The sequence below is a fragment of the Vicugna pacos genome, chromosome 21 (assembly GCF_048564905.1).
Source record: "Vicugna pacos chromosome 21, VicPac4, whole genome shotgun sequence".
Classification (NCBI taxonomy): Eukaryota; Metazoa; Chordata; class Mammalia; order Artiodactyla; family Camelidae; genus Vicugna; species Vicugna pacos.
The window spans coordinates 29,832,366-29,857,216 of NC_133007.1; the positions used below are offsets into that span (position 1 = coordinate 29,832,366).

General features: G+C 46.4%; 1 protein-coding gene across 4 annotated transcripts in view; it reads right to left on the reverse strand.

Annotated features, from left to right (window-relative positions):
- CHD1L (chromodomain helicase DNA binding protein 1 like) overlaps positions 1–24,634 on the reverse strand; it is a 46,473-nt gene extending 21,839 nt beyond the window's left edge. The window contains exons 1-12 of one of the 4 annotated variants that reach the window (XM_072946723.1): positions 24,486–24,634; positions 18,482–18,594; positions 15,657–15,763; positions 14,983–15,097; positions 14,373–14,404; positions 11,187–11,268; positions 8,216–8,333; positions 6,759–6,914; positions 5,985–6,077; positions 3,273–3,369; positions 1,477–1,550; positions 51–161 (exon numbers count right to left, since the gene is read on the reverse strand). In XM_072946723.1, coding sequence (XP_072802824.1) covers positions 51–161; positions 1,477–1,550; positions 3,273–3,369; positions 5,985–6,077; positions 6,759–6,914; positions 8,216–8,333; positions 11,187–11,268; positions 14,373–14,404; positions 14,983–15,097; positions 15,657–15,763; positions 18,482–18,594; positions 24,486–24,582 — 1,195 coding nt within the window. In that variant the 5' untranslated portion in view covers positions 24,583–24,634. Of the gene's footprint in view, positions 1–50; positions 162–1,476; positions 1,551–3,272; positions 3,370–5,984; positions 6,078–6,758; positions 6,915–8,215; positions 8,379–11,186; positions 11,269–14,372; positions 14,405–14,982; positions 15,098–15,656; positions 15,764–18,481; positions 18,595–24,485 lie in introns of those variants that run through there. The other 3 variants (XM_072946722.1, XM_072946724.1, XM_015246280.3) reach the window with 3 other exon arrangements.
- Positions 24,635–24,851: the final 217 nt, after the last annotated feature.

Consider the following 24,851-nt stretch of genomic DNA (forward strand, 5'->3'; position numbering starts at 1 on the left):
ACAGTATCGCCCCCTATGTGTCTGTTTCTGTCAGTGTCTCTGCGGCCCACCTGCCCTGGTACTCAGGAGGAAAATAAAAATGGGCTGCTGTCCAAAGTTCTTAATGGCCAGGTGTCTCTCTTCTCCTCTCACAGAACCGTCCACACGCTCGTAGCTGTAGCCTTCACACAGAGGAAGAAAAAGGAGAAATATTAACCCTTTTCAAGTACTCTTTGTGGAATAAACTGCTGTCAGCTCAAAACCAAACGCTAATTTTGTCCCTTTCCAGATGCAGGCAGGCCCCTATTGTAAGTATATCCCGTGGGAAAAAAATCTAAATCCTGGGGATATTTCCCTGTTTACAAAAGAACTCACCATAATAGACTCCCCTGGGTTTTTACACACATACAAGAAAAAAATACATAGAGCTGATGTATTGGCACTTGTGGGGTTAACGTTCAATGCTGACAATCCCAAGCCAGCCTGGAGGCACAGGCACGCTGGTCCCCACTGTGCGGCAGCTCCAGTTCCCAGGCAAGTCAGACCAGCACTCGGGAGCCCGGCCAGATGGCCCAGCGCTGCCTTTCCGTGAAGTTTCAGGGTTCTCCACCCGTCACCACAGACCCGCTGTCGGGGAGGGAAATCAGATGCTCAAGCTCTGCCTGTGAACTGAGGACGCCGCCTCGACACGCCAGTGCATTTCCTGCGAGCGTCCAATGGACCAGCTACCCTGCGGTGCTTGGGGGAATCACATGGTTCTAAGAGACCTCCTCTGAGTTCATTTTTTAAATAGTTACAGTCCAGAGCTGATGCTTCTTCACCACCGGTCTCAAGATCAACCAATGTTACGGCCTTTTTCCCCATCACCCCACATAAATTTTATTATGTATTAAACAGAGTCCCCAGGTAATAACTTACATTCCCCACTGTCTATATAGAAAAAAATGTCCTTTGCTTTTCCTTGGTGGGTAGGTGGGATCTCTGTGATTCATATTCATCTTTCTACCGGTCCTGAACAAGTCCTCAGCTGCTGAGCTGAATACTGCAGGACACTGAAAGCTCGTATTTTCAAAAACACTCAAAATTTTGCAACACACATTTTCTCCAGTACACATAATTTTTTCTCCCAGTTTTTATTGAGCTATAATTGACAGCTAGCACTGTATAAGTTTAAAGTGTAGAGCACAACAGTTTGACTTACATACCTCATGAAATGGTTATCACAGTAAGCCCAGTGAACACCCACCATCAGCACCCATCGTTCTCAATCACATCACTGACGGGGCTGTGTGTTTATTTCTGCCCTCGTGTCTCCACCCTCCTGTCAAACCCTGCATCACACATCTCTCTCCTTACTTTCAATCTTCCTTTGGTTCTGAATAATGCCTTCCACTGCTTTGCTCTGTAACATCCCCACACCCCAGATCTCTCCTCATGGACCTATCTGGACTATTCTGTCTAAAAGTCTTGAGCAATGCAGTGGTCAAGGGGTGTCACCTCTATAATCCATGTAGTCCTGGAGAATATCCAACATCTGGGTCATCTGGGAGAAAAGTAAAACTCGATGGCCCCTGGCGAAAAAAAGAAAAGGGACAACTGCCAACTCCAGCAGCACGTAAGGTGGGTTTCCCTCAGGTGAGACTTACCAAAGAACGCACGTCTGTGAAGCAGTGAAGTCCTGACGCAGAAACATAAATGTCACACTCATTACAGAGACTTTCTGGGAAGTGCCAGACGCTTTACATAAGAACATGGCCCCACATGTGGGCTCGGGGCAGCAGCTCTCACCCTGGAGCGGGGGTGTTCCTAGGGGCGGTGTCAACGCGCCAGAGGGCACAGGAAGCCCTGGGACAACCAAGGCGCGTCTTTCTAGGACGTCAATGACTAAATGGAAAGAAAGACATGCTCTTCACAGCAAAATACATTTAAAAATGCAAAGAGTAAAATGCAAAATTCAAAAGTACAAAAAACAAAACAAAAACTGGAGAGCCTGAAGAGCATGTGGTCAGCCATCGACGGCTCATCTCCACGTGGAGGTGAAGTCACTACCCTCTCATCTACAGCAGGACTGGCTGAAAATTCCAGAAGCGTCACTTCAGAAAAGCAAGGGGCAGGGGGCATCTCATATCCCACATGACACATGAGAAAACCTCTGTATGGGGAGAGGAGAGAGGAAAGGAGGAGGCAAAATGGACCAAGTCAAGAATAAAGTCAAGCCTAGAGCCCCATGCTGTCAGCTGTAATTTTAAGTTTGCACAAAGAATTATGGCACAGTCAAAACAACACTCTCATTAGGAACACTAATTTAACCTGAGTTTGCAATGGGTATAAGAGGAACAATTATGAAAAACTCTTTTAAGACTCTAGGCCCAACAGGTAGAAAGGGCACTGAACTTGAAGTTGAGGACCTTAATTCTACTCCCATCTCTGTCATTTGCTGGCTGTGTGACCTTAGACAAGTCACACAACCTCTGGGCCTGTTTCATCACTTGTGAAATGAAAAGGTTGGAGAGAAGATACTTATAGGTCCTCCAACTGTAACAAACTTGGAGTAGAAACACCATAGCCAATGAACTACAGTGAGACATGCAGTTATTTGTCTCGCACATTCCTAGCACTGGGCGTTTTTAACAAACCTGAGGTTTTAGTTGGTTTAGGCCTACTTGGCACAACTGTTCCTAAGGGGCAACTTTGAAATCCTTGGGAAACAGGTTTTTCTAGACTGCTCTGTCCCTCTGGGGACCAGGAGGATTAGATACAGGTTGGACACCAGGCACTAAACATCCGTGGCTCCAGAAGTGACTTGGTCTTCTGATGCCCAAATCATGTCTCGGGCAAAGAGCCCCCCACGTTCTTCCTGGGTCCAAACTGAACCCCACAAGTTAACAAACGTGCATACTGACTAGTACTTACTATATGCCAATTGCACACAAGGTACCAGCAGGCAAAAAAGAAATGCTTGCTGTTACCTCTGTCCTTGTGGAACCAAACAACCGGAGTGACGTGGTTAACACACAGGAATCAACCAGACAGCAGATAAGGCAGTGCGCTGCCAAGTGCTGGACTGGGAGCCTAAGGCTGAAGGAATTCAGAGAAGGGAAGGATGACTATGGAGGGGATGGCGGGGGACAGAGTGGAATTGGGGAGTGAGTGCAGTTGCAGAGAAGGCAGAACCTGAATCAGGGTCTTGGAAAAAGGAAAACGGGGATAAGTTTCAAGAAATCAGTGAGGTGCTCATGACTCTGGTTTTTAAAGTCACCAGCTCAGAGCAGAAGACACGAACCCCCGCCTACCTGGGGTACAGGAGCGCCAGCAGCCTATCCAGGAGGTGAAGCTTCCCGCTGGCCTCGATCAGGTGGTCTCCAATCTCAAAAGGCTCTGGTTCTACACCTGGAAAAGAAAGAACCCCTCCCAGTAACGGGCCCGCAGGAGACGCCGCCGGCCAGGCTACAGAGGCCGGGCGCCTTCACTGGTCACGGTCCCGAGTCGCACACCTCTGAAGCGCTTTCTAGTTACTTGTTTGTAAGGTATTTCAGAGCTGCCAACATCAGTCAGAGCCTGGCACACCCAACATGCCCTAAGGTCTACCCAGGGGTCAGAGCCACGCTTCAGGAAACCGAGGCACAGGGAAGTGCTAAAGACCAAACAGCCCCAAACTGGAGTCCTGAGGCTCCCAACCTGGGAGACAAATGACGAAACAGGCTTGGATGTATAAACAAGTAATTCTTAAGGGGGGTGGCAGAATAACCCGGGGGGCTTCTTTTAAAATCCACATGTTCCCAGTGCCCCCTCCCTTAAATAAAAAAAGTCTTGACTGGCACCTAGTTAAGTCTAGGACACCTGAAAACGCTTCACAGAGCTACTTGGCTGGGACCCCCTTGAAACGGCCACAGCGAACCCTCCGTGCTGAGCCTCAGCGCCAGACCCCTGCAGCCACCGAAGGCCTGGAGCTGCCCCAAAGGCTGCCAGTCAGAGTGAAATGAGGAAAAAAAAAAGTTTGGATGAAAATGAACACACTACATATCAAAATGTGTCAAGTGCAGCTAGAGCAGTGCTTCCAGGGAGCTGCAGACATGCACGAGACGGAAGGGAAGCAACAAAGGAGGCTGGCGAGGAGCAGACGTGAGGCAGGTAGAAAAGCAGGAGAAAGAACTGTCCCAGAAGCCAAAGGGAAAAAGTGCTTCAAGAAGCGATCGACCGACACGTACGACGGAAGCGTTGTGCTGCGCACCAGAAACTGACACAACGCTGTCAACCGACTGTACTTCAATTTAAAAAAAAAAAAGAAAAACAAGAAAAAAAGAAGAAACCAGCCGCATAGGATAAACAACTTCACTTCAAATAAAGAAATGCAAGATGATGACTACCTTTTAATTTGGCAAAATTTCTAAAGGATGCCAATACCCATTGCTGGCAGGCATGTGGGCTAACAAGCTCCATCCTACCCTGCAGGGTGGCCTGAGGCTAGACACTGAAAGTCTCAAATGGAATCTTCCCTTTGATACAGCATTGCATTTCTAAGAATCTGTGCAAGTGAAAGTAAACACTTTTTTACCTACACATAGAAGTATGTGTGATTGTTAATTATACACATAAGGAGGCATAATTACTGGTTGTCATTACACAGCAGTGGAGACAACACAAACGTCAAGAGATGGGAGGGGCTGTTAAAATTCTTATGACACATCCATCCAATGGAATGTTAGCCATAAAAATACAATTCTTGACGCGGAAAGTCAATCAAGTTGTGTAGCTGAGTATTAAAAAAAAAAAGCACGTTCCAAACACCATAGGTAATACATGACCTTTGGCTAATAAATGATAAACGAGACTTAGCGCTGATCCACAAGGCTACATACCCAGGGTTACAGTCACGGTAGAATTATGAGGCTTTCAGGTTTATTTCTGCTGATCTGCATTTTCTTATTTTGCTACAATGAATGGTAGTATGTAAAAACAATTAAAAGTAAATTAAAATTATATATGAAAGAAAAAAGTGATCAGCTGGATCAAAGGTTTTGAGAGGTTAATTAAAATGTGAACCACTGGTCGAGTGTCTGGGAGTCCGCTCGTGAAGCAGGAAGGGCGGTGATAAAAGGCTGAGAAAAGGGACATTTGATCATAACGGAATGATCAGCTAAATCCAGATCATGAAACATGCCATAAAATAACCATCCTTGATTCTTCAGAACTGTCAATTTCATGAAAGACAAAAAAATGGCCAAAAAAACAAACAGACAAAAAAGCTGGGGCCTGGGAAGCAGGCCCCGCAGTGCTACCCTAGTTCCGTCAGCTCAGCCGGGACCCTGACGCTGCTCACCCCGGCAGCACCTGCGCCTGAGGAGCGAGTGTGACAAAGCCCGGGAGTGCGTCCACCAGGCGGCTTCAACCACCCACCCCAAGGAGTGCCCCTGAAGCCGTCTCACTGGCCGTCCACCTCCACCCGCAGAACGGCAGCACCCAGCCGGCCTCACAGATCATCAAAAGGAACCAGCTGCTCCCTAGAGTGAAAACTCTCTGAAATAAGAAAGAAGTCAGTGTCTCGGCGTGTCCACCGGATCCAGCCCATCCAAATGCCGGCTTCCACTGTACAGAGAAAGTGGTATTTTGCTCTTGGAAACCTGTTACCTGAGACCCAGGGGAGTATCTACAAGGCCTTTTTGGTTGCATCACAGCAAAATGAATAAAAGACAGATGGTAAAGGGTGCTAGTTTTGAAGACACACACACAAAAATGCTAGGTTTTAGGAACATTAAGAGATACAACCCAGCATCTATGACAGGATCTCGAATTTAAAAAGAAAAAAAACAAAATCCTGAAGGACGTAAAAGGGACAACTGAAGATATGAGCAATATATAGGTAATACTGACATAAAAAAATTAACACAAGAAAATAGGGAAAAGCAGACCATAAATACAGGCAAAGCTTTGGAAGAACTTTGCTACGAGGTTGGCCACAGAAATGTGAACAAAAAGTAACGTCAGAGAAATGGGCACCGCCTTACCATCAAACAAGTACGGGTGACCCACGCACTTTCGAAGCTGGGATAAGACGTTCTGTAGTTTAACTTTCTTTGCCGTCTCATTTTCAAATGCATCTGAAATTTTTTAAAGAGACACAGAGAGGTACTACTGAGCAACAAAAAACCCTCAAGTTTCCATAAATAACTTTACTCATTTCAATAATACATCTTTCAAACCTATATTAACCTCCCGAATTTCACTGAATTGCATTAAGAATTAACAGCACAGCAATATGCAGATTTCTTAACCATCATCTGGTTTTTAAAATCCACCTAACTATAAACGGAACTCAGCAGTACTGTTAGCCTTCTGCAGAATCCCGTTTCCTTCTCTGACGGCTATTGCAGAGCTAAGGAACAAAAAAAAACGCAAAACTGAAAGGTCTTCCCACTCTCTCCCCATTCCCAGTCCCAATTCCTCCCAGTAAATTTGATTTAACAAAAATGTTCTGCAATGTGTTACGTATGTGACACAGTGGGAAAACGCAAGTCATGACTGGGACACCTAGAAGTGTCCGCTTAACTACAGGCAGTAAGGAAAGGGGGAGGGCGGATTTCACAAACGCAACAACCGAGAAAGTCTGAGTTACATTCAAGACACTGCCAGTTTCACAGCAGCGGCCCTCAGTATTATTCAGAACACAAAATTCCATCCCATATTCTCGTTACATAAAGCAAGCCAGACTGTAAAACACTGCCTTGCATGAAAATCACACCTTCACTTAGTTTCTAAATGGACAGGTGCCCTCTCATCACCTAGGTCCTTCATCAGAATGGCCCTGTAGCACCTCTTCTGCAGTGCCGACATGCCGTGGTACAGCACCACTTCCATCTTCCTGGGAAGCTCTGCAGCCACCTCCGCTTTCACTCGCCTCAGCAGAAACGGCTGCAAGAGTTTGTGCAGTTCACTTGCTGCATGAGGAAAAACAAAAACACACGTAGTGTGGGACAGAAGCAAGACCGAGGCATTGCACTACTAGAGAATACACAGCACTTTATTTTTGTTTCCCGTTTTCATGCCAATTCTGTGTTCTAGGCCAGGATGGTAATTTTTCATAGTATTTCTTCCTTCATTGGGTTTTCCTTTCCAGCTCTTCTGATTCTTACCAGTAATCTCATTTGCATTGAGCTATTTTGTTTCCAGGATACTTCTGCATTTGATCAGCATAAAAGCTTAGAAATGTAGGGCAAGTAGATAATATTGTCCCCATTTCTAAGGCTGAGTGAGGCTCAGAAAAATTAAGCCCCTTATCCAAAGACACGCAGCTGGATGCTAATGTTGCCAGCATTCAAACTTACAATCCCTTTGTTCCTTCCCCGGGTGTTGTGAACTTCAAAACCTAGCCTACACTGGAATTACACTGCATGTAGGGCTGCCAGATACAGCAGATAAAAATACAAGTGCCCAGTTAAATCTGAATTTGATAAACAACAAACAATGTTTTAAATATCAGTACATCCTGTGTAATATGTGACTGGGTGACATGTATTTATCTGGCAACCCTGAACATGGGAGCAATCAGAGCAGTTCCCCAGGTAACCCTCAGCCTGCGGTGGAGGTGTTTCTGCTGTGAAAAGCCCTTCCAAATCACACTCACCTCGCACATACAGACCCACACGCTGGCATGCCTGCCATTTGTTCTGAATCACCATCCCAGGATAATATCACAGAAATCGATAATTCCACGAGGGAGAGGGGCACAGGTGTGAGAGGAAGAAGACTACAAATGGCCTGTGTGAACGACGTAGGCCTCCCCCCTTCACTTCCACCACCCAACCATCCAGACTTTGGGTTTTGTGCAGTGTGCAAAGAAACACCAGTGCTGTGGAATGCTGGACAGTAGTTTCAGGCTACAGCACCCACATATATTTCTGCCTCGGGAAGCAGCACAGAAAGTTTACCAAGTCCTTACGGAAATTACATGTTGGAAGAAAAAAAAAAAAAGCCTGCAAATCAGCAGCCACTATCTCTTCCAAAAACGGCCCGGTGAGCACTACCACAGACTCACGCAGCCGACAAGCAAGAGAGTCACCAAGAGCAGACACGGACCAGCACGAGGGCGCTGACGTCGCCTCGTCCGTGTGCGGCGCCTCCCCTCCCGGAAGGCGCCCTCTGGTTATCGGTTCCCTTTCTTTTCTCTCCATAACCGTCACGCACAAGGGCAGCTTCTGGGCCCAGGCCCCTCGGGCAGGTTTGCGAGAAGGGAACTTGCCTGACTCCGACTCCTTCTCTATGTCCTGGTACCGCTGAACGAAATCTTCCACCTGCTCCCTGGGAAAGAGCTCCGGCTCCGCAAAACCGAGGAGAGAGTAGAGCTCCCGGAGGCTGTTCTGGATGGGAGTTCCGGTCAGCAGCAGGCTGAAGACGGCTGAGAACTCAAACGCACGAACACCCGAGGTGAAAACCCGTAGCCCCGGGGGGCAAGGCTGAGTCCCCAGCACAACCGTTACTCGTGCCCAGAGACGTGCGGTTTAACGAGAGGACCAGAGCGGCGACACCCAGGGGCGCGGGCGCAGGCGCAGGCAAGGGCTCCGCCCCGGCTCCAGCCCTGAGAGGGGCTGAGGATTCTCTGAAGACGGCGCCGCTACAAAGACGCAGGTAAACTCACTTGCGGCTCTAAAGCACCGCGTGAACACTGCGGGCGGCTGCCGGGCTGCAGCCCACGTGGGCATGCGCGCCGCGCTATCACTACGCGGGGCGCGCGGCACGCAAGGCGGAGGCAGCGCTCTCCCACAAGAGCGCCCGTCTGTGAACCCTCACAGGTGCAGCCAGTGCAAGACGTGAAGACTTCTGGACTTTTCTGGACCATAAACAACCCAAAGTGGAAAGCAGCTCTAAACTTTGCGCAAAAGATGAGAACACGAAGAGTAAGAGACTAAAGAAGTAAAAGGTTAGGAAAAACAGTAACAGATATTAGTCAAAGGACAGCCTCTGAACTGACATCAACAAGAGCTTGCACTACTTGAGTTAAATAGCACAGCACGCGCGCGCACACACACACACACACACAAATACAACACAGAGAGAAAGCCACAGCCTATGAATATATATCAAACATCGAAATACATTGTGTGTATGTAAATACATATACACACGTACATAATCACTGCACTTTAAAGTAATACGTCTTGATTTGAAAAAAACATACAGATGCGTGCTTCTGTGTGGGCGCACTCATGGCTGCAAAGGACGTGGCAGCGCGTACACCAAATGTTAACACGCAGCGCAACAGGGTCACTGGTGCCTTTTACTCTCCTTGTGTGTCTACGTTTTGATTTGGGATGGGGGTCATACGAAGATACTTTCGAAGGAAGAAAAGGTAATCGGTGAAATGATGTAATCAGTTAAAACTGATTTGAAAGTCTTTTTTTTTTTTTTTGGCATTTTCCCTTTTCTGTTTTGTTTCTTTTTAGACTGTCTAATCAATGCCCACCCACTCATGCCTGCTGTGCTTGTAGGGCAAAGTTTTCAAGCATTTCAAGCACGGGAACTGGTCACAAATAAATGTTTCTAGTAACCAAATCACATTTTTACAGTACGTGCTCACCAAGCAAAGGGCTAAAGTGACCCAAAGAAAATGAGGTCAACAAAGACAATCAAGGTTGTCAGGTACTGCAATCAGCTTGCCCTGCCACCTGAGTTACTCACATTCTTACTCAAAGCCGTGTCCATTTTGCACTAAAACTTAACACGGAAGAAAGTCCAGAGATAATCTCTGTTTGTGTGTGTAATATTTTGTAAACATTTTGCATAAAATATTTTACAAATATTTTCCATGTTACTAAACACCCTTCTACACAATTCTTCGCGGCAGCCGTACTCTGTAAACGCACTGTATGGACAGAGCGTAAATTGCGTGACCACTTCTCGGTGTTCACATTTAGGCTGCTTCCAACTTCAACAAACAAGTTGAAAACAGTTTTAGGAAGCGAGGAAAAAAGGCAGCACCTTTCTCCCCTCCCTCAGCCCAATCAGTAAATGTGACTGTTTCTTTCCGACCAGCCAGCTGCCTGCAATTCCAGCCTCACCTAAAAAGGAACCCTCGGATGACGCAGAACAGTTCTCTCACCGAGTCCCTCCGGGCCTAAGTTTCCTTATGAGTAAGAAGAAAAGGCCCTGGAGCCAGGGGCAGAGCTCGCCTCCCCACTCCAAGCCCGGGGCCTTCTGCTGCACCTGCTCCTCTTCCCCGTTGCAGGAAGCTGGCACGGCAGTTTATGAAGCAGGCTCTTATAAGGTTAGGTGCCAGGATGTGACAACCTCTTGGGAAAGAGATGCTATGCGGAGTCCCTAAAAAGAAGGCAAAGGACACCACAGAGTAGAGGGGGCCCACTAGGGGACAGCAATCCTTAAGACTGGGCCAATAACAGACAGTGGCCATATCTGCATAAAAGCACTAAAAACTGGGCTTTTAACAAGTAAATACACAATTCAGACCTAAGACTCTCCTCTGAATTCCCTCTAAATTTATTAGCTGATTTATTACAGGACAGGAACCAAACTTCAATGATGGGCACAGACATTCACACACATAGTCTCACGAATGAACAAGCCTTTACTAGGTCAATACGGAGAGGGCCCTCCATCCGCACAAGCTATTCCACTAGCCCCTCAGAAAAGAGGGCAAATCTAGGGCTCCAACGACACGGCTCACCTGCTGTGCCAGACTGATGCCAGAGAGCAAGGGAGTGGAGTAAGATCAAGGGAGTGATACTCAGAAGAATGGCAGAGACAGGAGAGACTGGAGGTAACATTCTACAGCAAGAGATCAGGCTCCTCGTGGTGAACTGTCCAAGATTTTAAACAGGTAAACGGAGAAGGGGTACAACGTGTCAGGTGTGGTCCTTATTGCAGGCAGAAGAACTACAGCAAGGCTATCTTTAAAGAAACTGCCTCTTTAAAGACGACCAGAAGAGAGCTGAAACATTTCCAAAAATACAATGTGTTTTACTGGGGTAGAACCTTAGTCACTTGGTAACCAGATTTTAGTAAATATCACCCCTGTAAACGACAAGAGGAAGCAGTCAGGCCATAATAAGCACTCCTTCTGTCACCACCAAATGTTCATTTAACTGCAGAAATCTGACTGGGAAAAAAAAGTTCCAACATAATTGGCTCTGTATAGACCTAAGCTAATGTCTCTGAAGGGGGGTTACGTGAGAACGAAGGCTGCCCTGAGAGCTCACCTCCGAGAGCGTCCTATGCAGCAGGGAGCTGTGGTTCTTCAGCCTGTGAGCTTCGTCCACGACGAGCAGGCTCCACGCGAAGCTGTGGGGGGAGAGCCAAGCCTTCAGTCTCATGTGACTCAGACACGTACCTCACCGCCAGGAGTCCTACCACGACACCCCGGCGCTTGCTGGGAAGGCAGGTATCAGGCCCCCCCTGTTAGAAACACACCCACACTGCCTTCTCATCTGAGACTACCATGTAGTACAGTATCTGGATATGGCAATAAAATTAAGGGAATTTATTTTCCAAGATTGGAAAGACACTGAAGGCAGAAAGGAAGGAGCCAGAGACAAAGAGCAAAAGGAAACATTTACAGTCACTTACTATGTGCCAAACACTCAGCTTGGGGCTTTAGGTATGTTACTTAATCCAAAGACTAAGGTAAGCAGAAATCATTGAGCCCATTCTACCAACAGGGAGACTAACGCTCAGAAGGTAGGTAACCTAGTCAGGGGCACAAAGCTAGCATGAGGCAGAGCTGAGATTCCGACCGAGGAGAAAAGCCAACAGACGGTGGTATCATAGTAGCTAAAAAGGATGGTTTTAAAATGGGGAAGCGGTGCACAGGGTCAAACCTTACAGACAGGAAGCTTCCTCACTGGCTCTTTTCACCTGGAAGTCACGGTGGTGTGACAGAGCACTTCTGTAGCGTAATAGTTGTGACCACAACTTCCCAACAGGTTGCAGTCATAAAAGGATACTCTTTGCAAACACTCCTGGGAAACTGTTTTTTTCCCATGAAAAAATTCAAAATTTGGAAATACATGCGTGTTCCAAGCTGCATTATTTAAAACAACAAAAAGCTGAAAATACTACCAGGTCCAATAATGCATGATGAAATACAGCATTTTAAATGATAAATGATTACACTGTGATAAAAAAAAGCCTATATAACTAAAAATATATAAATATTGTATCTTTTTCAAAAGTGTGAAAATCATGCAAAAGATAATTAAGTGAAAGTTTAAGATTTTTAAGTTGATATTTCATTTGTAAACATTCTGTTTACAGTCCCATTACATTATTTTTATACTTAAAAAACTAAATGTATATTCAAGTAAAGCAGAATATTGGGAGAGTAGTAGGTATAGAAATAAAAATCCTTCCAACACTAAGAGTAAGGTCTTGAGCAGAGCTTGGCCTTAGAAGGAGGGAAGCCTCTTCCTCTAAGGTCACAGAGAAAACCCAGAAAACAGACTGCCAGGCACCACTCACTCTCCCACCGAGGGTGGTGCAGGCAGAGGGAGGGAGAGCAGGAAGCGGGGCCACCCCCGCTGAACAGAAGGGGCCGCACTGAAGGACCACGGAGGGGAAGAGCGCAGCCGAAGCTGGACACACGCCACGAAATGAGGTGTGGAAGTGGCCACAGCGCAGTGCTTGGTTCCTGCCTGAATTGCCATTCAGGACAGAGCTGGTCCTGCTCCTCTGTGAAGAACTAGATACTCAGGTTTTGGCGCACAGCAAGCATCCAGTACAAAGCCTGTTCAATGGAACGGCTGCGGGGAGGGAACCTGGGCTCACCGAAAGGAAGGAGGGCAAATCACTCATCAAAGGACACCCTCAGGGACGCTCCCCGAGAGGACGAGGTGGAGGGAGTTCCAGCAGTGCGTGGACAGTGGGACAAAGGAACTTCTAATCCTCTTGAGCTAAAGATTCCGTGTCTACTGTCAAAAAAAATTTCCTATCTTTCATACATGCACAGTCTCAACTCTCCACAATAAACCTCATTAGGGCAGAGATTACATTCCACTTTCTGGCTGTTCTCAGAGTGTGCGGTACAGTAACACACAATAGAACCTTGCCAAATACATCAAAAGCAAGCATCCGTGTTCTTGCAACCATACTGAGTGAACATTATAAATGGCCCTTTATTACTCAGGTTCTTAAATTCACCTGGAGTGGATTCAAGACAGATGACCTAACACAGAAAGAGTGTATTTCTGCTGAATAACGTGAAACTCCAGTGCACCTACACACTTTGACACGCTCTCTTAAAAAGCAGCTCCACAGCACTGCGTGGTGGGTTTGGATGTCTGCTTGGCCGTTTACTAGCAATGTACCCCAGGATGGGTCACCTAATCTCTTACCTTCCTATTTAGAACGTGGCTGAGAATCCCCACCTACTAGGGTTTTCACCAAGATCAAACAGGATGACGTATGTAAAGTCCCCAATAACATTTATGTCCCCATCTCCGTGTCTTGTGAGACTCCCAGGCACTGCCCGGCAGTCTGGCTGTCCGGGTGCTTCTCATTCCTCTACCAGAGTCTGTGTGCTCTCAGGGCTGCTCTGTCGTTCACTCTCCTGGTGCTGCTGCTGACTCCCCGAACAGTGTGTTTCCGGGGGAGAGATCTTCAGCACGTACTAAGCTGGGCATCGATCACAAAAGACAAGCGAGAAGGAAAGCATCTCTTTTTCTTAAGGAAAGTAAGGTGCTGTGCTTACTTAAGTGACACTTAAAACAAAACACTGGGTGGAACTGCATCATAACTACACACGCTACGGAGAATGAAATCCTGTCAACATACATTCCTTTTCACCTAAAATCTCACTCGTTTCATTTATAAGGTAACTGTTGTCTTGACTACACACTGCAACATGTCACCCCTACTACCAGGTGGTACTAAGAGTTAAATCTAACTTTCCTGTATTTTGTGAGCTGATATGAGGCCTGAAAGCTAATTAATTAGAAAGAAGTATACTTAAAAATCCCTTTCTAAAAAGTTAATTTTATAGCACTGACTGCTACTTTAGGATATTCCCAGGAAAAGGCTGAAATGATTCACCTCCTGTGATGCAGTAAAACCTCCACAAGGCAGTCCTGAAAGGCGTCTATGCAGCTGCGATGTGAAGGCCCACCGTGTACACCAAATCTCACTTCATCCTCACAACGGCCGTTCAAGGTGAGAGATTTAATTATCCCCAACTTACAGATGAAGAAGCTGAGGTTCGTGGAGGTTAACTAACTAACCCAAGAACGTGCAGTTAAGAAGCAGGGGGTCAGGCTGTAAGACTCCTGCCACGTCCCACACAGATGAACAGGCCTCCCAGACGACGCACCAGGGAAGAAGCAAAGCACTGAAACGTGAAGGAAAGACATGGCTTTCACGATATGCTAGACGCGAGCTCTGAACAGCATACTCACGGCTTCAGGAATGATGCATCTTTCAGGCAAATCTGAAAAATTAAAGAAGACACCTTATAAAGGCTGACGCCGACATAACTCGGATGTTAATAAGCTAGTTTGTTATTAACTCTCCCAAACTACACGATTTAGTTAAGTCTTATTCACTCACTGTGTAAACAAGCCCTGAGCATAAACCTAAGCACCATCTGACAGACAGACACAGGGAGGCAGCAGTAAGTGGAAGGTCTTGCTTACAGTGACCCAGACAAGCTTAGCGCGACGAGCAAGGACTTAAACAGAGACTTGAGCTAAGTGTCCTCCTCTCCCATCCTCCAGTAACAGAGACGAGGCCTCAGCCCACAGCCCTCCCCCTGCCGCCTGCCTACTGCTACCCACCATTCGGGGGGCAGCTGCCCCCTTGCTCCACCAGGAAAGAGAGGGAGAGAGAGCTAACTCATTTGAGCACACTTCTTTGCTCACAGCCCCTCTCGGAGAATCTAATGAAAGTAGGCTTTCTTCCCAGAAAAATATGAACTCTCAAAAAAAAAATTAAATATGATTCCAGTGGATTCTACGACCTCTAAGGGCCCAAGTGAAGAGCTCTGACTGCAGGGAAACACACAGGTACCTCGTAGGTAGTCAGCAGCACGTGGAAGCGCGACTCCTGTTTCAGGTCCTGCTGCAGCTGGGCCCGCTCCTCCTTGCCACCCGCGTATGCTACACAGGAAAGCCCTGGGGCCAACCTGAATCCAAGAAGAGAGGCAGATGAACACACAGGACGAGCCACGGGAAGCGGGTGCACGTCTGGAAGATCACACCTCATGGAAGGGCTGTAGGTGTGCCCTCAGGATACTCTACAGCCAGAGCAAGCCCCGGGCCCTGGGATCTCGCCGAGACTGACGGGTAAACCCAAGGGCGAGTTCTCGTGTGAAGACAGAAAAGGGCTGAGTGAACATCAAAAAGGGCCTTGTGTTAACCTAAAAAGAAAACTTTCATTCCACATTGGTTACTTCCTATGAGTGTCACTAGTCTTTATGAAAAAGCTGGGTTTTCCTTTAGTTCAGCAAAATTTACTAAAAATGAGCACTGACTTTTCAAAGTGCCAAACAGTAACAAGAGCATCCCTTAGACCGCCCCACCCCCAGCCCCTCAGTCTCTGTCGGCACAGCCTTGGGTCACACTTTTCTGGAATAAACAAACTCATTGCTTAGGGCAATATGTCGTTTTATCCTATTTCAGACAGCACCCCAGAAAAAAGGAATCAACGTGAAAAATAAAATTTCAGCTACATCTGCTCTGTACCTCTCCATCTCTTCTTTCCAGTTGCTCAAAACAGACAAGGGACAAAGAATCAGAAATGGTCCTTCATCATTTAGTCTTCCTGTCAAGTAAAGGAAGAGAGCGATAGTCTGAAACAGAGAAAAAGGAGGCAGTGCTGATCACACTCCAACATGAGAAATACAATTAAAGTTCCCACAACCTCGTAGAGAACACTTACAACTGCATCAAAAAGATAAAACCAAATGCAAACTGTTATAGAGGACTTGCTTTAACAAAACCCTTGTGTACAATCTCCGCCCATCAGGAGGGTAATCCATTCCCAGGGGGAAATCACAGCCTTAACACAATCGCCAAAGAGACGTGTGGTGCCCAGTTACACCAACAGTCAATAAGCAATGGGGCTCAGCGTCTATGCGACTGAAGCTCTAATACAAAGGGAAACATCAGGAAAGACAACAGGAAACAATGGGAACAATGCAAGGAACATGCAAGATCAGGGATGCCCTGCAAACACAAGGCAGGGAGTGTCGAGACCTGCTGTGCAGAGGGCCGGCTGCACGGGGCCCCACTGCTGGCCAGCATCTCCTAGGGAGCATGCCCCCCTCCCTCCACATGCACTTATGAGGCACCTTCTATTTACCAGGAGCTATTCTGAGCTCTGGAACATAGTAGTGAACAGAACAGACAAAACTCCCAGCTCTCCTGGAGCATAAATTCAGTGAGGAAAACAAACATTAATAACGTCTCATAAGCTTACATCAGGGTCTACACTGAAAATCTTTTAGCGCCTAAGAGACTACTTCAGGATGTGGCTGCACACACTTTCAACTAGAACATCTTCTTTGAAAAGTTGCTGTGACATACAGAGAACACAGCACTCTTTTACGAAACAAGTTTGAGGGCGCCCAGCCCCACCTGCAGAGCTGCTTCTGAGAAAACCGCCCCTAAGGATGTAACCCAAAATCCTGACAGAGCCGCTCGGGCCCGATGTCCACACCGAGGCTAGTGTCAGTACCACGGAGAGGGAACGTCTGCATTCGTCCTCTGGAGAGCATTTAAATAAATTACGATCACTTCCCTTGACAGGCATTACGCAGCCAACAGAAAATCATCACTGTAAAGAACATAATAAATGGAAAATAACAATGACTGCCAGATTAATAATATACAAACTACATGTGCACTATAATTTCAACCATGTAAAGCACACAGTGCTCTCCGTGACTATGGTCAGAGTGCTGTGGTGAGGGGTTACTGAGGTCACATTTCTGTGATAACAGAAATAATTTTCTTTTTCACTATCCATAGCTTCCCAGCCCAAGAAGAACTTACTGAATTAAAGCCATTCCGGTTAGTTTTCGCTTGAGGATACTGTTTAGAGAAAATTTATCTTTTATTACCATGAGATACATTGACAAAACAAATCTGGATTCACTAGTGGATTCTTCCAACCTTCTAAGGAAGAAACAATAACTACACAAACTCTTCCAGAAAACTGATAAGGAAGAGATACTTCTCAATGCATTTTACGAGGCCAGATTTACCCCAATACCAAAACCATACAAAGGAAACTACAGATCAATGTCCTTCATGAACACGGATGCAAAAATTATAAACAAAACTTTAGCAAGACGAAATCTGAGGTGTGATACTGTCAGGGCACTTAAAGCTGGGCTATGTGAACACCCTGGGAAAGGCAAAGGACACGTGGGATCTGCGGGCTCTGGACGGAGTCGGGCGATTTCAGTGTCCCAGGCAAAGCAGAGGGCTCTGCTCCCGAGTGCAGGTCTCTTATTACCTCCCAGAACAGTGGGAAACGTACCTCTGCTGCACAGCTGTCAGTGCAGGAAGGTACCAGGACCAGGGTCATCTGCCTGGGAAACCCGAGGGTCATAAATGAGGTACCTGAGGGGACACGCTCAGAGGTCATACTGTATTCTGAATAATCCCAAGACTGATGAGGTACGCCTGGCTTAGAGCAAGGAGTCTCCAAGACATGGCCAGACTAGATTATGAGCAGAGTTGCTCCAGCCCAATGTCTATGTACGTGGGTTAGACTTGAAAGGACTATGAGACCTTGACTCATTCTGTGTGCTCACCGGTGAACCCTCTTGGTATCCAAATATTTACACCTTCGTGTTTCAGCTCCAGTTGCCTCTTCTGTGCATCCTGACTGCACTGGCTTCCTGTGGCATCTTACAGATGAGGAAACCTTGTGTGATTAATCCCAGGAGTGTCTGTGTCTGGACTGGCCAGAAATTGAAGCCTACCGCTGACATCTGTCAACACGGACTGTTATTGGTGATCAACCTACTGGAAGCGTTGACCTTAACACACCACTCGCTAATCGATGCTCAAGGAGGTTACGTCTGATTCTCCAGGTCTCTAGACTGCAGCCTACCACTGTATGGCCAAGGCATTTCAGAGGACACAGGGCACTTTCTGTGCGCTTCTCTAGCAGGCAGAGAAAAGGGAAGTAGCCCCACCACCCACTGAGGAAGGGAGACGATATTAAAAGTAATCTAGTTAACTAGATAAAGTATGACTAAGGAGGGCAGAGTCAGTTTGAGCCCTGGAACAGGTGTATTTGCTTTACAGAGAGAAAAACTCTATCCATTAATTTTAATTCTATGTCAAGGGCTGGATAAAATAAAGGTAGTGCAAAGTTCAAAACCATCCCCATGGCTAAAGAAGTCAAGACCAAGATCACGATCTCTTAACAAAGGTCCAGGCATTTTACCTCCTAGTATAAAAACACACACCAGTAGCTGGCAGCTAAAGACAGTCATGAGCTGTAAGGAGGTGCTGTAGTGGGAGTAAACAGTGTTCACTCCACAGCAACGTACCTGACAGGTCTTACCCAGGCCCATCTCATCTCCCAGGATGCAGCCATTCTGACAATGGAAACGCTGGGCTAGCCAGTTGACCCCCTCCAGCTGATAAGGGCGGAGACGGATCCCTAGAAATAAAAAACACGGCAGCCGTTTCAGCACACACAGACTGTGTTCAAGACTTCACTGAAGAACGCCGCCTCAGTCCCCACACCCCCAGCCTTACCGGCCACATCCCTTGCTGAGAAGTTACAGACACGCAAACATTTGCTGACCTCCAAACTGTGTTTTGAGCAGACTTAGTCACCACTACACTCAAAGCCCTAACACAGCCCGTCAGTGTTAACAGGACTGCCTTGACAGACGAGAACGTCAACCTGGGATCTGGCCTCTGTACTGCCTGAGTCTCACATCAGTGTCCGTTCTAGGAAACGAGGCATTAACTGAGGCACCACAGCAGCACACAGCAGCACGTGGACTGGACTTGGGTCTGCTTGCCTGATCGCAGCCACTTAAACCTGCCATCGAGCACTAAAGGAAAAAAAATCAAGACAGGACTAGATTCAGTTATGCTTCCATAGAGGTGCAGTGCTGTTAAGAACTGAAATGATGCTCCGCAGGAGTTTGCCAGTGCACAGGGACCGCAGAAAGCGTGTGAAATCCACACGGAGCTTCTGCTGCCTCTCTTTTCTCTTTCACTTGAAAAAAAGTTCAATTTCAGAGAACAGCTATAACTTGAGAAGAGGGAAGACCCCAAACACACTTTACACAAGAACTATTCACAAATGTAAAACTTTCTGGTTTGAACTCATGACCTTTAAAAAGAAACTACACAATATACAACTGTAGAATATTAAAAATATTAAGAAGTTATCTTTACTAAGCACTTACTAAGTACTGGGGAGAGGAGAGAACACTGTACCTACGTTATCCCATTTAATGTGACAGCAATCCCGTGCCCTAGGTATTTATCCCCACCTTATAGGTTAGAAAACCCAGAAAATCAAAGATTAACATGTGCAATCTGGAGACTTCTGCTGCTGGGAAGATGGAGATGTTCTTTTCCCCAATTTTCTTGCTAATACAACTAAAAACCCTGAATATTACCAAAAAAAAAAAAAAGAAGAAGGAGGAGGAGGAGGAGGAGAAGGAGAGGAAGCGGAAGAGGAAGCGGAGGAAGAAGAAGAAGGAGGAGGAGGAGGAGGAGAAGAAAGGAGAAGGAGGAGGAGAAGGAGGAAGAAGGAGGAAGAAGGAGAGGAGGAAGAGGAAGAAGAAGGGGGAGGAGAAGGAGAGGAGGAAGAAGGAGGGGAGGAGGAAGGAGGAGGAGGAGGAGGAGGAGGGGGAGGAGGAGGAGGAGGAGGAGGGGGAGGAGGAGGAGGAGGAGGAGGAGGAGGAGGAGGAGGAGGAGGAGGAGGAGGAGAAGAAGAAGAAGAAGAAGAAGAAGAAGAAGAAGAAGAAGAAGAAGAAGAAGAAGAAGAAGAAGAAGAAGAAGAAGAAGAAGAAGAAGAAGAAGAAGAAGGAAGAAGGAAGAAGAAGAGACTCTGAAAAGGTGGCATGAGGAAAGCAGGCTGGTTAGTGCCCAGAGACCCAGCGAACAACAGAGTGATGAGTTAACCGGTTTCCTTTTGCCTCATATACCCCAGGCTTAGAAGAAACTGGCCACCCAGAAATGTCAATCAGCATAGAAAGAAAGAAAGAAAAAGGTCCCACAAAAGCCTGCCCACATATGAAAATGAATATATGTATGTCTGTGCATGACTGGGACACTGTGCTGTACACCAGAAATTGACACACTGTAACTGGCTGTACTTCAAAAAAAATAAAAGCCTGCTCCCACTAGCCAAAGGAAAGGGGCAGCCTAGCAAGACAGAAAATTTATATTTTTAGACAATAACCACTCTGGTTAAGCCAAACACCATAGGGGGAAAAACTGTGGTCCAACTCACACCAGCAAAGGCCAAGTGAGGGTCTACATTCTGCCCTCAAGCAGCTGTAACCAAGTACCCCAACACCTCCAGAAATGAACCCACAAACTTTTGGTCAACTAATCTTTGACAGAAGAGGAAAGAACATACAATGGAATAAAGACAGTCTATTCAGCAAATGGTGTTGGGAAAACTGGACAGCTGCATGTAAATCAATGAAGTTAAAATACTCCCTCATAGCACACACAAAAATAAACTCAAAATGGCTTAAAGACTTAAACAGAAGAAAACACAGGCAAAACATTATCTCACATATATCTCAGCAATGTTCTCCTAGGGCAGTCTAAGCAATAGAAATAAAAGCAAAAATAAACAAATGGGACCTAGTTAAACTTAAGCTCTTGCACAGCAAAGGAAACCATAAGAAAAACAAAACGACAACCTACGGAATGGGAGAAAATATTTGCGAAAGATGAGGCTGACAAGGGCTTGATTTCCAGAATATATAAACAGCTCATATGACTTAAAAAAACAAACAACCCAGTCCAAAAATGGACAAAAGACCTAAACAAGCAATTCTCCAATGAAGACAAACAAATGACCAATAGGCACATCAAAAAAATGGTCAATATCACTAATTATCAGAGAAATGCAAATCAAAACTACAGTGAGGTACCACCTCACATCAGTCAGAATGGCCATCATTCAAAAGTCCATCAATGATAAATGCTGGAGAGGCTGTGGAGAAAAGGGAACCCTCCTACACTGCTGGTGGGAATGCAGTTTGGTGCAGCCACTGTGGAAAACAGTACGGAGATTCCTCAAAAGACTGAAAACAGACTTATCATATGACCCAGCAATGCCACTCCTGGGCATTTATCCAAAGGGAACCTTAATTCAAAAAGACACCTGCACCCCAATGTTCACAGCAGCACTATTTATAATAGCCAAGACACAGAAGCAACTTGAATGTTCATCAACAAATGACTGGATAAAGAAGTTGTGGTATATTTATACAATGGAATACTACTCAGCTACGAAAAATAGTAAAACAATGCCATTTGCAGATACATGATGGCCCTGGAGAATGTCATTCTAAGTGAAGTAAGCCAGAAAGAGAAAGAAAAATACCATATGATATTACTCATATGTGGATCTAAAAAAAAAAAGGCAAATGAACTTATACATAAAACAGAAACAGACTCACAGACATAGAATACAGACTTGTGGCTGCCACAGGGGAGGGGGGTGGGAAGGGATAAACTGAGAGTTCGAGATTTGAGGATACTGACTGGTATCTATAAAATATAAAACAAGTTTTTACTGTATAGCACAGGGAAATATATTCAGTATCTTGTAGTAGCTTATGGTGAAAAAGAACATGAAAATGAATGCATGTATATTCATGTATGACTGAAGAATTGTGCTGTACACCAGAAACTGACACAACATTGTAAACTGACTATACCTCAATAAAAAAACATTTTTTAAATGGGCAACAAGCTTAAACAGAAAAGGAAGACGAATACCCAAGTGTCCATCAACATTAGTAAACAACAGACATTAAATTAAACAATAAAACAGCATTTTTACATTCTCAAATTTGAAAACATCAGCGTTGGAGAGAGTGTGGAAAAATGAGCAAAAATTCTATATACTCTTCTCCCAGAAATGCTGCCTTTGAAGAATTAAAAATTCACGGCTTTTTATAACTAGAGTTACTGTGGTGATCATTATGCAATATATACAAATATTGAATCGTTATGTCATACACCTAAAACTAATATAATGTGACATGGCAATTATATCTCAATTTTTAAAATTCATAGCAATAAGTATTTGGTTACAAGAGTATTTATTAATATTATGTAAAACAGGAAAAAAACCCTAAATACCTAAGTGAAGGGGCTGGCTAAATTATGGCTCACCCACACACTGAAGTACTAAATATAATACTGAAGAAAACTAAATGATAATAAGGAAAAGAAACATGGTTTCCAAAAAGTATGTACATGAATCTCCATTTTTGCACTTCTGCCTCAGTTCCTGACCAGCCCGGGAAAAGAAGGGAAAAAAGAAATTAGACATACACACATATGCATGCACAGACCAAGGACTGGCAGGAATAGGTAATAACAAGCTACCAGCAGTAGCATTATGTATGTAACTATTTTTTCTTTATGCATAGACTATTACCCTAAATGCTGGGGTTTTTTTTAATTTAACTTTTTTTTTAATTAAACCTAAAAGATAGTTGACATAAAAGTCAAGTTAATAAATGAGTCTGCTGTGGGCACTCAGTGGGGAGATGCTGTGAGGGTGGGGGATGGAGAGAGACAGAAGAGGAGGATGGGTGCCCCCTGCATGAAGATGCTGGCATGACCCATGCATCCCCCAGATGCGGCCGTGGTTACCCTAAATATTTCACTTGTGGAGTACATTTACTACCTGCTAATAAGAAAAAAAAAACTAGTAAGCATTTTTAACCAATTCACAAAGAACAGTTTCTCAGAATGTCAATTTATTCTGGCAAATAGAAATTTCAAGTTATATTATTAAATGGTTATTCCTCTGAATATATGCACTTTCTACTCATTTTCTTTCCCTCCACTACTCATTTATCCGTTCCCACCAAACCCCCACATTTGTCTGTTTACTTCACTCTAATTCATCCAAGCAAACTTGCAATCTCTCATCTATGGTCTCAGCTTCACTGACACAGCGCTCATCCATCCATGTGTGCATTTCTCCAGGTATATAATCTACAGTCTAATGTCAATGTGCACATTTGATCTAGCCTCCTCTCACACATGTTCTCAAAGTACCATACCCAAAAACACATGCAAGGAAATAGGCAAACATATAAAAACGTTAGCTTTATAAACATATAAACTACACCAAACGTAGAAGCATCAGTCCATAAATCCATATTTAAGTTGGATACACACTCCTTGCAGACACAGAGCTATCATGCTCGTAGTTTCAGAGACTCAGGATGGGAGAGGTCTTTCTCTTCCATGTCTGTGTCCGATCCATTCATCTTTATCCATCCCTCTTCCAAGTTAGACACAGAACTGCACCTTTTGTCTCATTCACAACAAAGCCTCACACTTCCTTGGTATTTAGCACACAGTATGAGTTCAATAAATACTTGTTTATACTTTTGAAAGCACTCACAGTCCCCAGGCTAGAAACCCTAGGAAAGCAGGGCCCACATGGGTATCCTCACCTCTGTACCGAACACTTTATAGTATGTGGCTCTCAGAAGCACTCAGTAAGTAGTGAGTTAAAAACTATACCATTGCTTATTACTGATCCAGGGTTCTGTCATACAGTTAAGGCATGGCTGTTTTTTCCCATTTTATAAAAAAGAAAATGAGGATGGGAGAGGTTAGGCGGGGAGTTAAGTGCAGGCCAGGAAGTAGAGAAATGGGATTTGGGTGTCTCCAATCCTACGATCTCCACGCAAAAATGCGGTCCGCCTCCCTACCTGCTGACCGCGGGGAGACGCACAGTTTCGTGCTTCGAAGATTCTAGGGAAGGGCTAGTATAAATAAAATAGTTACGCGCAGTAATGAGCTGATGAACTTTGCTTAGCTGCATATTTCAAACTCTAGTACTGGGAGAGAACTGGCCAGTTGGAGAACTATCCCAGAACTGCGCGCGCACGGTGAACGAAGAAAACGGAAGCTTGGAGGAGAGTCTGGCCGGTTTACAAAAGCAACCAACCCCCCGCCCCCAACCAGGCCAGGCCTCCAAACCCACCGCAGCAGAAACTTTAAACCCGCACCCTCGCGGCGCCAGGACGACCCCCGCTTCCTCAGAGAGGACGGTCTCACCTTTGGGACAGGGGCCTCCCCACGCCCCCCCCTCCCCGGGGCCGGAGCCCCGCTCCTCCGGCGTCCGCGGGCCCCGCGCGCCGCGCAGGCGGGGCTCCGCTCCGCCCGTCCCCACCGCAGGGGCGGGGAGGCAAGGCCCCGTCGTCCGCACCCGCGGCGCCGCCGGACCGGCGCCGGCGCGGGCTCCCGGGCCCGGGGGACGCGAGTGCCCGCGAGGCGGCCCGCCTGGGCGGAAGCTCGCCCGGAGCCACTGACCCGTCAGGCCCCACTGCCGCAAGTCCTGCTCCTGCACGCGCGCCCGCGGCGCCTCGGCTCGGCTTTCGCTCCGAAGAGCCAGCAAGAAGCCGGACATGCTGGCCTCGCGCGTCTCGGCGCCCGCACGCTGCGTCCATCCGGGAGAGGCCCCGCCCCGCGCGCCGCGCGCGCTTCCTCCCCGACGCCCGCGGCGCCGCCCCGGGCGCAGCCGCCGCCAGAGGGCGTGCGCGGGCTCCGGCGCGCGGAGGGTGCGCGGAGGGTGCGCGGAGGGGCCCTGCTCGCTGCTGAGCAGCGCCTGCGGCCCGCGCACGTAGGGCCGCCGGAGTCCCACTCCTGTGCCTCTGGTTGTGCCCAGGCCCGCTCTAG